The sequence below is a fragment of the Ornithodoros turicata genome, chromosome 1, assembly GCF_037126465.1.
Source record: "Ornithodoros turicata isolate Travis chromosome 1, ASM3712646v1, whole genome shotgun sequence".
Classification (NCBI taxonomy): domain Eukaryota; kingdom Metazoa; phylum Arthropoda; class Arachnida; order Ixodida; family Argasidae; genus Ornithodoros; species Ornithodoros turicata.
The window spans coordinates 33,172,505-33,188,670 of NC_088201.1; the positions used below are offsets into that span (position 1 = coordinate 33,172,505).

Sequence of the window (16,166 nt, forward strand, 5' to 3'; positions counted from 1 at the left end):
TGGTATGGTGATGTCATATCTAGAAGGGGCCAGAAAAATATTTCGGGAGGTGTTTTATTGGGACTTTACATGGGAAGGATTTCACCCTCGTTTCCCACCCCCAGATGATCTACCAAGGTATGATTCAGCAGAGGTTTGAACCATGACCCCCCCCCCCCCCCCCCCCCCCGGCCTACCAAGGTATGATTCAGCAGAGGTTTGAACCATGACCCCCCCCCCCCCCCCCCCGGCAACGCCACTGCTCTGGGCAGCGATATTTCCCAATGCGCAAGTAACACCATTTTCCCCATCTACGATGTGACACACAAGGATCTCGTGGATCTTTGCTCCTACGAAAGTTTGTGTGGTACGCTCCAGTCTTCGTGACCAGCTATTACACGAGACAATTATTTGTCGCAGTATGCTACACACCGGGTGAACTTGGCAATGTCATCAAAATTACACCACGAAAAGTGCTCTGTTATGGAAGGCTTGGAGTTTATTTAAAAGTCTTGGTGTTCTGTGCACTGGGTAATTGTTATCCACCTTGCCCCTTCATGAAAGAAAAAAATGGATATACCCCCGTTGATACTTGCCTGTGTAGTCGAGAAGCCCTCCACGACCAGGCTTGCTCGGTTTGATAGCAATGGTGATGAGCATGGTTACCATCCGTAACAGACGCTTAGCATCGATGCGTAATAATTTTTAAAAACCTGACCTCCTCTAAATACTCGATTTTTTTTTATTCACAGTGAGGTATCTATAGGGTTCTTAGTTTTCGGGTTTTACGATTTTTCAAATTTGGGGGGGGGGGGGGGGGGGGGGTGAATTGGGTGCTATTTACACACAAGAATTTGGGGAGAAATCGGGCACTACGATCTTTGTTTGATATGTCATCGGAGAATTTTCAGGTGAAACGAAAGGCACATGAAACAAGCCACTGCTCTGACACTGGGACGAGAAACAACAAGAATCTTTATATTTCCACTCAGAACTGGGGCAGTGAATGAGCTCAGTATTCAAACACTTGCCCGAGCTCCACAAAAGCTTGTCTTTGACTCCTGCGGGAGGGCAATATAAAAGGAGGACAAATAGGTTGTCACAAATAGCTCTCCTTGTTGAAGTTATGATTCATTTTTTCTGACGGTTTACAAAGAACGACAAGTTGGAGGACTGCAAGGATTTTGGGTAGATATCGGGTTTTACCCGAATTCTTGAAAACTTGTTTGGGGGGGGGGGGGAACTATCGTGAAAAATCAGGTTCAACCCGAAAACGAAGAATCCTAGGTATCTACCAGTACGCTTGGCTCCTTGTCATTGCAGTGAATGAGTCGGGGGGTCCACCTCCTGTTAATGTGGAAAATTTAGGTTGTTGCAACATCATCCTGGCTATAACTCCGAAATGCTCAGCTTGTCAACAAATGGTGCACATTTCAAACTTTTTTTTTCAGCTGCGAGTTTCGTGCAACAAGAAGTAATTCTTACCTTTAAAATTTAACGGTATGTCACAGATGGTACTTTCAGGTCCATACAGACATTTTGAATGTGATTTTAGGTCATCTCAAATGTCACCAGTAATGACCAGCAACGCACAGGGATTTAACCGGAGAGATCTACCTAGCGTAACCTAACTAGAGTTGATTTTGGCAAAGTAGAACAGTACTGTTGCGGCAAATTTTCGTTTTCCTTTCCGTCAACCCATTTTGAAGCACTTTTCTCATGAATAATATTAATACAAAGCAAGAATCAAAAGAATGAGAAACAAAAATTTAGAATACAGAAAGAAATCTAGATGTGTTATCAGAACTAATGATCCACATTTTTTTGTTGATAATAACCAGACACACTGAGTTGTGTAAACAATGGGATATATGAAAGGCCCCACTTTCTTCGGATACTAACCAGTCCCTTCCTCTTCTTTTTTGTGTATGTGTCATGTTTTCTATTTAAATAGTTGTTTTCAACTTCCATCTGTTAACATAGCCCCTTTTCAGCATTTGGAACCAATCAATGTGCCGACAATTTAATCAACTGAAATTTCATTTCAGAAGCAGTGCACTGTTTAGCAATTTTATCAACTGAAGTTTCTTCCCATACAAGCACGATCGCACGGATGCTCCAATTTTTGTTCAGAAAGCCATAGGACAGACTGGTAATTTTTTTAGCTTTTCCACTGAAAAGTTAATTTGAAGCTGTACCCCATGAGAGTAACCCAAGATGAAATTTCCAAAACAATGCTTGTGTCATAGCCAAGTTGATGTGCTCATACTGAGTAATAATAATATGAGAATATAACAGAATTGAGCACACCCAGCTGACAGATATTTCCAAGGAATATTTCTTCCACAACTGTTGTCATCTTTGATCACTTTATGCTTCTCATAGATTTTGTAACCGAGACACAGAAGAAAATTTTTGTTTGCTCCCACATGGAGAAGCACATTTAAAGTCCCAAAATGACAATTTGCTACAAATGTACATTTAAAGAAGTGTCAGAACCTGAGCATATAACTGACTTACAAATGAAATGTTTGGAAATTTGAAGGCACCTGCTTTACTCAATGCAGCATGTGCTAGGTATAGAAACTGACGCGCAGCCTTGACTGTGTAGAAAATTATGGCACGTTCGAAAGAATTGCAACCACAGTCTAATTACTTATTTTTAATACTTTGTCACTGCAATTCAATTAATCTCCATAAACATCACAGCAACCATTTGAAAGCCTAAAAGTGTCTTACTTTATTTAAGCACGCAGTAATCGACTAGAGGACACTTCCACTTGGATACTTCTATAGGTGTCCATGCTGCTTACACACCTATTTAATTATTGTCATTATGTGCCCACACTAGGCAGATTTCTGTGCCTTGTAACTCATAAAGCACCACACACATACAGAAACAAAAAACAGGCAAGCAAGACAGATAAAAGCTTATAGTTACTGCAGCATACATAGAGCCTTGTGTTTCAGGTAAATAGTTTTACCCCCACCACCGCCACCACCAAATTTGCAGCGTCGCTTAAAGTAAAACCCGAAAATGAAAATTCAGCCACAGGAGCACATTCAGCACAGCTGCTCATCACGTTCGTATTCATTTGGAATGCCAGAAGAGATTTTTTAATTTTGCACCTGCAAATCTCCTTTCCCTCCCGACATTGCCTGATTTTATCGTTTTACAGATCCTGAAACAAAACTAAATTTTTGCCCCCCCAACCCCCGATTTTCAAAAAACAAGAAAACACAAGGGTATAAGCATACACCTGCCGAAATCATAGGTGAGGGGGACCTGTGCAGGAATGTAGTGTCAATATGTATAAGCCATAAGCAGCAAAGTCCCATGCAGGTTGCCAAGGCTTAACGACATAAAATGTTCAAACAATTTGTGTGGCTACATGTGCATATCATGATCGTGAATAATTTCCCGTAAAGCACGAAACAATATAATGTTCTGTAAAGTGGTACACTTCTGTTTCCCGATTTTCTGATATGCATACATCATTACAGCAAAGCATTGTAGGTGCAGTTTAATTCTAAAATTGGCACAGTGACATGTTAACTTCATCATGTACTCTTTGGAATATATTGCCAGCACTGAATTATTCCACAGTACCAGTTGTACATATTGTAATGAAAAGAAACTAATAGAGTTGCCATAATTGCAGTCTGGGCATTTTGTGATGTTTTGACATACAAGTCGTTTTACACTTCTGTGGAAAACAGTCACCCATCTAAATATAAAGTGCAAGCAGAATGCAAAGCTGATGGGTACAACTGAATTTTCAATAACAAACAACGTTGGGCTAGTTGGTAAGCATACGACATGGTGCGCTGGTGTTATCTTCTAGTCCGTGTTTTTTGTGCGCATTCTACCATGTCGTTGAATTTTCAAACGTGTATACAGCCTGAACTGCAGTTTATACTAAAATTTCTATCACATCTTTCAACACTGTGTAATGATTTACATTTTACCGTACTTGCATGGATTGACTGCACTTCAGAATCCAATAACAGCAACCAATATTTGCACAAGAGCATCACAATCAATGGACATAATGTGATGCAAAAATCAGCGTAACATTCAATATGCATGTAACGCACCAAGTGCTTCTGCTGCTTTGCTGCGAAGTTCTGGAGTATCAGACTTGAGTAGTACCAGCAATGCTGAACAGACGCTCTCAGAAGCTGCTTTATCACAGCATGAAGGTTTGAGGTTGCCAAGCAAGCAACCTTTATTGTTACATGCAAAGAAGGGCAATAAACAATTAATAGCTCCTTTGAATTTTGATAAAATAAAGAACAAAAAATAGAAGGTGTACACAAGAAGATGTAAGATGGAACACAACCATTGTTTTCCACTGACAGATAAATTTATGAATACTTTGTAACAACAAAACCAGTTTATGGTGATTTCAGGCGCATACTACATAATCTTTTCGTAGCATCGTGCTGAGCACCTGTCTGTCACAGATTTGGGAAGTTTTAAAACAGGCATGAACTTATAGTGTTAGCATATTGTTACACATTTATGTTTTGCGATCCCCTTTGAGTTTGATATATCCTTGTTCAACTATACCAGAAAACATATCACCTGACCTAATGTTACTGGTATGAATTAGTGAACCGACTTGATTGTGCACACTGTGTTAACTAGAACTTAACTATATTTGCCTTTTTTATGCATTTGTGATGATACCTCAAGGGCCCCTGTGGCACATTACACAGGATGCTTCGCGGGAAGTGGGCCAAAATTGTCCCACGTTAATGATTTATTTTTCGTTCAAAAATTGTGCCTATTTGTAATATGGCCTACTTAGACGTAATATTGTTTGAACAGCCCATACCAGTCTTTATGAGCTTTCAAAATTAATTTTCTTAATAAGTATATGGGTTGCTGGTATAAATTAGAAAATTCTAGAGTCTGCAATCTGCAAAAATAGAAACCGCGGTGAGCCTCTATGGTGCTGTATGAAAATGGCAGAAACGTAAAACCTGCATGTGTCTGGTAGGGTTCCGTTAGATGCGACCGCTTTCTCTTCTCCCCCTCGCTGTGTCACACTCTTTCATGTTGTTGGCTTTGGAAAATTTTGGCTCACTTTCTCGAGAAGCACCCTGTATAATACTATACTAACAATGATTCCACACTAGTAGTACATGACATTCTCAACACATGAGAAACTAAGTATAATGTTATTCTTTATTAATGTTAGTCTTTATTAATAAAAGAACATTAGTAATACAATTCAATACAATGAGCATCTCATGTTATGCACAATATACCAAAAAATGCAATGACTACACCTCTTTTAGAAGAGTTTATTACTAGTTAGTTACTTATACTGCACCAAGCAGTTTAGATGCCGACATGTAGTACGGTGATGGTACGAGGTTCTTCTATTAGACTATGGCACGCAGCATTTATAATAACTTTCAACTAACGCACAAGCACTGTAGTTTAGTCAAAGAACGCTGCCTTTCACAGTCATGCTAGTTTCCAAATATAAAGATTTAAATGAAACATTCCAACTCACCTAACAACACAGCTGCATTGCACTGTATGCTAGGATGCGGACCTCGAAGATGGCTTAAGCCGGAAGTCACGAAATTTGACACATACTCTTCAAGGTCAACCACCTGTATGTAAAGTTATCTGATCAAGAAGCAAGACAATAAATGCCGTTGCGCACTTAACAGCAAATTACTTTCACAATGGGCATGAACAGTGGTCTCTGCTCTAGCCTAATTAGAATTTCAAAAGACACTCACAAGGACTTTTGAAAGGTCATTAATAAATTCCCCATAATGAAGAATTGAATCTTCTGGCAGGTGCTTCTGGAACATGTTGTTGGCACCATCTGATCCAAGCAAGGGTCCCAATTTCTTTAGGCTCTGCTTACAGGCCTGTAAAAAAAACACACACACACACAAAAAAAACAAATTTCTATTGGCTCCTCAGCCATCTCTGAAACAAACCCAGTTGATGAAATCACCGGTCTAGACTACAGAACTGGCCAGTAGTAAAAGCAGATTTTCAGTAGGAGCACTATAACTTCTGCTTCCTTTCCGTGCCTTTCAAACCATAGCATGTGCCAGATGTGTGATTTGAGAAAATTTTGACCGACAATGCACATATCCCTGGGACGTTTACTCTCGATCATGTTGCTTTGTACTCAATTCTGCAAGTGGTGCTTGATTACAACTTCAAGTTTGAGTTGTTTTCGTTTTAGGAACAAGCAGGGCCCTCCGTCATGTAATGCCTGAAAGGGCCCTTAACTTAAGCACAAGCAATAAATAAATAAAACATATACTTACACGAACAACATTCTTGTCATCCTCGTTCAGATGTACAAGGACGGTAACGAGGCTGTTTAAAGCTTGTTCCACAAAAGCTTCTTTGACGTCACCTTCACCAAACTTGGCCAAGTCGCCAAAAAGCTTAAACGCTGCTGCTCGAACCTCCCCTCTTTCCTGTTATGTAAATATGATTAAAGTTAGTTAATTCCAAGGCACAAGCCAACATGAATGCTAGCATATTTGCACTGACATCATCTGAATGATTATGGAATCTGCAAAATTTAGTCTTCATGAGAAGACTTCAAAGGAAGTTTGAAGGAACATAGTAAAAGAGTACTATGTGTCTCAATTTTAAGTATGATTTTTGTACCACCAGGACTATAAGATAGTGACTGATATATATTTTTTAATATATGTTTTTAGATTTGGATAATTAGTACATGAATTTCTGAAAATTCATAGAATTAAAATTATAAAATAGTGATTAGATTTGGGTAGTGTCTATTTTTGTGTAAACTTTTACAAATTAGACTAGCCAGATTGCAGTGCTCTGAGTGACACAACCTTCTCAGAAATCAGAAGTAGTTTATCATGCCCCTACACCACGGTGAGACATAATTATCTAATAACTTGTGCATCTCCATAGTTTGATATGTTAGATGAGTGCTCATTTCCTTCGAAGATTCCTTCAACCCAGCCATATGGTCTGGATATCTTGTTTTAAAAACGGTAGAGACTATTTGTAGCCATTCTGAATATAGTCATCTTTTCCATGAGAACAACACAGCCTGCACTAATGTATTTGCATATCAGGTGCAGTCACCAAACCACACCACCCGGCAGGGTTCAAGTCATGTTAACAGCAGCCCTGACCTTTCGAATATCTTTAAATGTGTAGCACTTTTTTCTACCTCTGTACTGTAGCAAAGTTAACCTGTTCGATACATTTTGGGAGGTCCTTTGGAACAGACACTTTGTAAGTCATCTGCTACCTGCACTCCATGAATACAGTTTACAGCCTCACATGACAACAATAACGATGGTGATGACGTTAACTCCTGCCCCTACCATACCCTATAAAGTGACTGTACTATAGTGTTACTACACATTCATTCAAGTGATCATGTGTGCAAGTAACAACCGAATAATAAATCACCTTTTCAAACATTGGTCGAAGTCTGAGAGAGACTGTTATGATTATGTTGCCAATGTTGTGCACCTCAGCCTGCATTAAGACAGTTGCCAAGCCATTAACAGCTTCCAATGTGATGTCTTGCTGTGCATCATCTTTGTCATCAAGGCCTGTGATCATGGCAGACAGGACAGTACTCGAATACCGGTGGATCTGTAGAGCAGTATAGTAAGAACAAACTCAAATTAGTCTTTGTGGAAAATGTCAAGCTGCAGCTCTCGCACAAAGAATTCTCATACAAAATTTATACCCATGTGCAACCTGTAACCTTCCCAAAATACCCTGGCAAGCTAGACAAATGAATATACGGTACTATGACTGATTTAACATTACATGCAGCTACAAGCTACAAATGCACATTTTCCTGCAATATAAGGAAGACTACCACTAGAAATATTGATGACAACACTTTTGCTTGCTTGCATATATGGTGAGGAAACAAGCTCAGTGGCACACCTGTGAGTGCACTCAGCAACTGCTGTGTCTGGAACTTGTAGCTTTTGCTATGCAGAATACTTGCAGTATACTTTCTAAAGATGACGAACAATTCATGTTTATGAACTTGGTCTGTAATTATTTTTGCCAGCCAGACCACTGTGGACACTCATTCACATGACCCCTCATTAAAGAGAATGAAATTAAAATGCTTTCAAGCACGTGATGCTACATGTATGTCATGTAAAACTAGCACAGACAGCATAATTATACACTTCCAAGGTGCAAGCATCGTAAGATGGTAAGCCACAATAGTGGGCAATGCGTGTATGATTGGTGTCAAAGTTCATTGGTTCCGTTTGGGTGTTCTATAAACAAATAAAATGATTTAACGCATTCGTATGACTATGATGGCAAAAAGTAACATTCCATCGCAGGAAGTTTGAGGCTCTGATTATGAACAGACAATAGACATGGATATACAACATGTATCTGTCATATGTTATAGCTGCCCTATGAATGAAAACGAAAAAGATGCTTACAAGTGTAATATGTAAGGCACAACCGCTTCATCGGAATTTGAAGAAGGGTACGCAAACATGCTTCTATAAGCAAGTGCTGTGATGCGCACCTACATCAGGGAAAATTGGAGAACAGCTCTAAAGCATACATCAGATGTCTACCCAAACTCTGCATTTAAAATAGTCAGCTGTACAAATATTATGCGAAACATGTGCATAATATTTGATTTCATGTTTGTGTTCGTGTCTCATGTTTTCTCACATTCCCATCATGTTCAGTGTCTCACTGTGGCAGGGTTGCTCACATAACAGACTGCTCTACAGTACACATCACCACCTGAAAAATTCCCTTTCCAACAGAAGTTTTTTTCATTTCCATAAAAAATACCAACATAGATATTGCCACATACACGTGATGCACTAACATGTTTGTATGTTGTGTAGTAAAAAAATGTGCAATGCCCTATGCACGGTGCGAAGGATAATGATGTGCACATCTTTATAGCAGACAGCTGAAAAAGAAATAGAACACATAGAAAGGATCTGCTATGTCGTCCAGAAATAAATTGACAAAAGGAAATAAAGCATAACTCCACTAATTTACAGATTTGGGGTAGTTTATGTAAGCTTGGAAACTTCATGCTGGCGACACACTGAAACAGGACGGGAACAAGCACACACAATTCAACTGTCGTGTTGTGTTTGTTCCTCCATGGCCTTTTACCGTACATTACTATCATGAATTGTGCTATATGTGTTATGCACCACACATCATAACAGTTGCCAAACATGTGGTACACTACATTTGAAAGTTCAGAAGAAAAAAAGAAGCTATTAAGCAAGTTGTGTTGACTCATGGTTAGCTTTAATGCTTGTGACCTTCAATTTGTACGCTTTCATGTTGCTGTTGATAAAAGTCTGCTCCATGCAACACTCTTGCTGTGACTGCACTTTTCTTTGGAGAAAAGCATATTTACACACTTCGTGGCCACGCTTGAACAAAAGTGTCAGCGTGTCACGCATCTCCTTGCCAGTAAGTCCAGAAATAAAATTAGCTTTACAATTAGCATTACAAATGCAGGGCTATGTACAGGGTGAATTTAGCAAAGGTTACACATTTTGATCGAGTCATAAAAACACAAGATAACGTCTCTGGCGCTTCAAACTTTGCAGACTGATATTCATTCGCCTGAAGTTTTATCCATATATATTTTAAAATGCTATAACTTTGTAGAAAAAAAGTTAGCAGCAAAGCAAATTCTCACCCCATGCATTTCCTATGGCCTATACTGCTCGCGAACCGTCTGCCTGGAGACGAAGCAAAACCAAAATCTATGGAACAACCAACAACCAGATGGACCAGGTGCAGGGTTTCGAGGCAGCACCACCTATACGTGGTGATGTGAACGTGAAGCAGATAGAGGTAAAAATGGCGGTTCGTGGGCGGTATAGGCCATAGGAAATGCATGGGGTGAGAATTTGCTTTGCTTCTAACTTTTTTTCTACAAAGTTATAGCATTTTAAAAAATATATGGATAAAACTTCAGGCGAATTAATATCAGTCTGCAAAGTTTGAAGCGCCAGAGACGTTATCTTGTGTTTTTACGACTCGATCGAAATGTGTAACCTTTGCTAAATTCACCCTGTATAAAGAGGACATATGAATAAATGTCTGTAAAATGTACACACATATATACTGGGTTCTTTTTTTTTTATCCTTTACAAATGTAGAAAAAAAAAGGCTGTAACAGCAGCGCACTGACGCCATTTTTGCAGGCAGGTTATGCAGCCAGGCGGACATTATGTAGGAAAGCACATGCAACTACTGGATGACCGATTAAAATTCATTGATTACCTTTTTAATCAGATGTTTTCAGGAAAATGCGAACGGCAGAGTTGGAGGCAATCATCAGTTTAATCCACCCTCTTTTTCAAAAAGCCTGAAATGCGCATGTGTGCTGAAATATCCATGATCCAATTTTGCTATGCAAATGAGCCGAAACCGCAGCGACTGGGAGCGCAGGGAGCTCCACGTCAAAGGGTCACGTGCTGATCTGCTGGCCAGATCAACTGCTTTGTGGCTCAGATAAGCCTCCGTCGGCAAAGGTGGTGCACTCCTGAGGCGCACTGTTTTGGTTTCGGATCATTTGCATAGCGGAATTCGGTGATGGATATTTCACAGCATGCACTCGTTTAGATTCCTAAAAGATAGAATAGCTTTCAATGAGGATTGTCTCCCATTCTGCTATCTCGCCTAGCCCGAAATTCCATAATTAGAGAGTTGGTTAATTAATTTCGGTAATTAGTTATACCTACATTAGTTAATCCTATCGTTACACACTCTTTTCGAGAGGATGTCTGCCTAACTGTATAACTCAACTGCAAAAAATGACATCGATGATGCTCTCATAGCTTTTTTATAAAAATTCTCTATAAAGGATAAAAAAATGCCCCATGTGTATAGGGACAACACATTGTCATTTTTAAAACGTCCAACAGTTCTACATACATTACTCATGTACCACAATTTAAAATGCATAAACATGTATGTGTCAAAACATGACAATCTGTCCTCCTTTCTGAGAGGTATGATCACACATCATGCAACATTTGTGACTGGATGATAAAATCAAATCTTGTGCAGCTACAATGCAGCTGCACATAACAGTAATGCCACACCACATGTGTTCATTGATGCTATGGAGGGACCAATCCTTTGTGATGCAAGAACACTTATGTTGCAGATATTTGTAGTGAACATTATGTTATGCATTTCAATGACAGCCAAATGTGGGATTGTCCAGCTTTCATTGAACTGGTATGATACACATGGTAGGCATGGGACAATGGCTAAGGTACTAATCTTAATTCCAGTTCAGTAGAGCATAATGCACTGTTTGAGGAAACTCTCCATGAGTTCTGGATATTTTATTATAGGCAAGATGCAACATTGCAATCAGTGTTATGCAGATATTGGCCTACCCAGTGGAATATGCACACTTGGGCTGCTCTCTCTCTGTCACTCTCGTGTCAAGAGAAGGTACAACATTGATGTATCCTTTGAAAATAAAATTTCAAAAATTGCTCCATTTTGTGGCATTGCAATGCCCCCTTGCATGCATGACTGCGTTCACATAAACCAGGTTCTCAGGCATAAGCAGCAGCAGTGCAAATGGCTGTGCATACACTGCACACAGGCTAAGTGAGTTGAGTGATGGCAGCCAGGAATGCAGATAACCACTTACCCCCTTCCAAAGTTCCCCAAATCCATACTTCCAGTTTACAAGAGGAGGACAGACATGAGGACCAATACAATGAAAATCTGAATCACATATCCAAGCTTTATTGGAAGACGTTGATTCAGTTGCATTTGACATTGCTTGTAACAGCACTTTCTTGCATGACTACATTAGAAGGGATTTCACGAAGGCAGGAGTGGTCTAACACGAAAACATTTAACCACGGGTGTGTAGGGGAACCATCCTGGACTAGCAAAAGTTATGATGTGACCTATCTGCAGCGGTAGCGATATTATAATGATGAAAGGATAAAATAATACAACTGACTGCTAGAGGACTAATATTAATTATTACTCGGGAAACATTAAACAAAAATTGTAGCATTTCACCACACAAAACGCATTGCCATCAATGTCTGCAAAGTGAAAGTTGAGATAACTCTTTCTGCAGCCATTTAACTTGGACATGGCTACTGCTGTGAAGCTTGGATGAACTTGTACCATCCCGCTTGCACGAAACTCTTTGATAATAATAACTGGGTGTTTACGTCGCGACAACTGAGATCATGAGCGACGCCACAGCTGTCGGTCTGTGGATTGCTTTTGCCCACCTGAGGGTTCTTTAACGTGCGATGAAAGCTCATCACACGGCACCCCGTATTTAACGTCCCTTGCAGAAGACGGCGTGTCTAAGCAACTTGTACCCCGCCACCAAGTTGCTGGCGTCCTCGGCCGGGTTCGAACCCGCGATCTCGGGATCAGAAGGCGAACACGCTACCGACTGAGCCACCGAGGCCGGTCGAAACTCTTTGAGTGCAACAGTTAACGAGTGTTGCACTCAAGCCTACTGCTTGTCAATGGGCTTGAGTAAAACACTCGTTGAGTGTTGCACTCAAAAAGTTTCATGCAAGCGGGCCCTGGTGCGACCGCGCTGACTGCACAGCCACTGACACCAGTCACGATGCAACACGTGAGGGGCATATAGGTCCAAGAAAGGGAGGCCATTGATATGTGGTACCGATGCACAATACCAGCGGCGTCAGATGTGGCGAAGATCATGGCCTTGTGCTGATTGTTTTTGCTGCTGAGACTCCTTGCTACTCAGTTCTTGGCTGAACTGAGTTCACAAATGTGAGCTATTCAGGTCTATACTTGCAAGACAGTCAGGCCGTCAGTGATGCCTGGATTCACTGACAAGTGAAGGCCTCGTGGGAACTACAAACACTTTCATGGGCCCCAAAGTGTCTGCAGGCAAAATCTGATGCCACTGGTCTAATGTTTATATTGTACACTCCATCCTAACAGCCTGCAGAATGTAGTGCACTACACTTGAAAGCTGAGAAAGAAAAGAACGTTCATGAACATTTCTTTGGAAGTGTTTAACTACTGAAAGAAACTGCACTTTCTCCTGGTTGCTCCTAACACTTCTTGTACTAACTTCTATATGTATAGCCTACTCTGCCCACAGACAATATCTAGTGTAGTGAGTGATTTTATTTCATCATTCAACTAGTAAGGTGAAAAAAAAAAAAAGCATTTTGTACGCTTACCACATCTATGTCCATGCGATCAATGTTAGCAAGGCCCTTGATGCAGAGCCGCCGAACTGCAGGGCAGGGGTCTGATAGTTTGCCCAGGATGTCACCCATGAGAGGTTCTACCAAAGGATGACTATCTGGATAGGTCTGAGTCAGGAACTCCGCAAAAATAGCAACCACTGCAGCACGCTGGTGCTCGCAGGTTGACCCCAGTGCACCACGTAGGCAACCAATGATACTTTTGATATATTTTGGGCAGTGTACGGATAACAACCTGCGAAACAATGCGCAAGGCAAAAGGTTGAAGGCTTTTCTTCTATGATTATCACATTCTTTGAGGACAGTTCATAGTAGACTTATTCACACGCATGTGCACTGTTGAAACTTAGGCTGCTACAAGGCTGTAGGCTGCACTTTGAGGCTAATTTTACGCAGATTTTGTGCTGCCTGAAACTGCATAAACTGAAACTTGTTGCAACAATTAGAGGAGCCCATTATGCATGCTTTCAGGGTCTAAGAACCTGCATTCTAGTTATTTAAGTAACGGGCGTCAGAGTAAGCAAAAGGACCACAAAATATGCCTTGGTACTTTCACTTCGTCAAGAAAAGCTTGATGCAAACAACATATTCACCTGCCGAGCATTGCAACCGATACAGGGAAGCTTTTCTCATCTTCAAAGTTGGCCCAGTGTTGTTGTTCACACATTGTGATGAAGAGCTGCTCTTGCTTGGCACATAACAAGAACGATTCAAAAGCACGGATGGTACATCTGTCAAAATTTGAAACATATGGAGAGGATGAAAAGGAAATGCCACAATAATGAAAACTGGTTAATTAGAGCCCAACAGTTCTGTCCAATCTCATTGTCTAAGATAATGGCCAACAAATGTTGCCAAGGATTGTTTCCTACCAGCTCGTGCGGTTACAATGCTACAGAGACACCTTATTATAATACACACAACAAAGAAAGGACACTTACTGCAGTGGGACAAGTTTCATGCTGTGGTCACCAATAGCACCCTTAACATCGCTACGAGATGCAGATGGAGGATGAACTCCGAGGTATGCTGCTGTAGTCAGCAGAAGTGCAGAAAATATTGGACCAAATTCCTCCTTTGAACATGTTTCCATTTCAGGAGCATGAAGTACCTCCTCCAAGCAGCAAATAGCCTACCCCAGTAAATTAAGATAGTTGTATAGTCCATTCAATAAAAGATGAAACAAATCTGGAAGCTGGAACCAATCATAAGTGCCTCTAAACACCCTACAAGTTTGCATAAAAATAAATGCTGCAAACACAGAACCTTAAACCCTACCCATAATTAGGGCCTGACTTTTTAGGGTTAAACCCGTATCCGCCCGATATTTACCCCCCGAACAAAATCTGTAAAATTCTGGTTTAACCCGAATCTACCCGAAAACATCCGGGTCGCGTGGCACACTCATAAGCGTGCATTAAAATAAAGTTTGATAACATTGCTAAACATTAGTTCCATGTTAAGACAAATTTTTATTAAACAAAAAAAAATCACCAGAATTCCTGACGACAGAATATGCCGTAACGGGATTTAACCCGAATACACCCGAATTTTCAAATGAAAAATATCACCCGATATTTACCCCCCGAATTTGGCCAAAAATAAAACCCGAAAAAGTCAGGCCCTACCCATAATCAACATTTATTTGTCACTTCTACTATTGAAAGAGTGACGAAAATGTAAAATCCATAGGTATCGCACTCTACCATCATAGACACACAACACAAGTTTGTGAAAGATGACGTGAACATTTTGTCAAGGTGAAAGATGGAGCTGAAAAAAAGATTTTTACCCCATCTGACTTTTACCCCAAATATGTACTTGGGTAAAGCTACAGCACTAAAGGGTCAGTATAAAGAGGAATTCGAAGCTCACTAGCTGCACTGGCACATGGCATTATTATGCAGTGCTGGGTCAGCAGAAAAATCATCCCATGCAAAGCATCAGTTTCCCACTGCACTGATAACATCTGCTAAGGCTGCAGTGTGAAGTGAGCCATTTACAGGAAAGAAGAAAAAAAAAGCCAAAACAGAAGCAGCTAAACAGCACCAAAAGCTACTGGTAAAAAAAAAAAAAATCTGAAATTGTAATATGGTATGGCAGAAAAAACTACTCACTCCCAAGACATCTGTGGTTGCTATTTTTATGGTGGACTTGTAGTTTTTTGGGTCAGGGTGCATTTCATAGGCTTTGCCATCATTTATAATGTCCAGTAGGTAACTCAGAATACTTCGTCCTGAGTCAACGTCTTTAACCAATGCTTTGTAGCAAGCTCGTACCTGCCTGTAATTTGAGAGCATGTGTATACTGAGAGCAAAGAGTGCAATAGCAAACAGAGTGCACAGTACTTAGGCAAACTATAGATACTGTATGGTAAGCAGTAATTTTCGCGAGGACTTAATTTTCGCGAATGCCATTTTTCAGAGAAATTAAAGTCCCACAAAGTGACTAAGTGACAGCCCTAAGAAATCTGCAGCGCAGGATCAACGTACCGGGAAATTAAGGTCCAGTGAAATATTCCTCAAACGTGCCTCAATCTGAATTTGCGAATTATTACAACTGCGAAACAAACTACTTATACGCTTTCTTATCATAATTATAGTACCAGCAAGAAAGCAACATTGTATGATCAGTGGACAGCATATACTGTAAACTTCATGGGAGATGCATAAAATTTGGCTACATCCACTAAATAACTATAAGCAACATCAAGAAAATAGATAATCTACAAAACCAGAAAAGACAGAATTGACAATATTGCCAAAATCTACTCTAAAAACTACTACTTCAAAACTACTAATTCAACTACTCAAAAGAAGGTGTCTGGCATTTCATTTAGGCAGTGATGTGAGCGGTTACTGTTAGCGTAGCGGTAGAGCTCAATTTTCAATATAGTTTTACCAGTGGTATTCAATGGTATAAAATATACATCA

At 40.3% G+C, this 16,166-nt stretch overlaps 1 protein-coding gene across 1 annotated transcript in view; it reads right to left on the reverse strand.

Moving 5' to 3' along the window:
• Window positions 1–2,626: 2,626 nt before the first annotated feature.
• LOC135377931 (maestro heat-like repeat-containing protein family member 1) overlaps window positions 2,627–16,166 on the reverse strand; it is a 45,419-nt gene continuing 31,879 nt past the window's right edge. The window contains exons 28-36 of the mRNA XM_064610702.1: window positions 15,351–15,516; window positions 14,175–14,365; window positions 13,827–13,964; window positions 13,207–13,468; window positions 7,427–7,615; window positions 6,289–6,444; window positions 5,743–5,877; window positions 5,508–5,610; window positions 2,627–4,206 (exon numbers count right to left, since the gene is read on the reverse strand). Of these exons, the coding sequence (XP_064466772.1) occupies window positions 4,058–4,206; window positions 5,508–5,610; window positions 5,743–5,877; window positions 6,289–6,444; window positions 7,427–7,615; window positions 13,207–13,468; window positions 13,827–13,964; window positions 14,175–14,365; window positions 15,351–15,516 (1,489 nt within the window). The 3' untranslated portion in view covers window positions 2,627–4,057. The remainder of the gene's footprint in view (window positions 4,207–5,507; window positions 5,611–5,742; window positions 5,878–6,288; window positions 6,445–7,426; window positions 7,616–13,206; window positions 13,469–13,826; window positions 13,965–14,174; window positions 14,366–15,350; window positions 15,517–16,166) is intronic.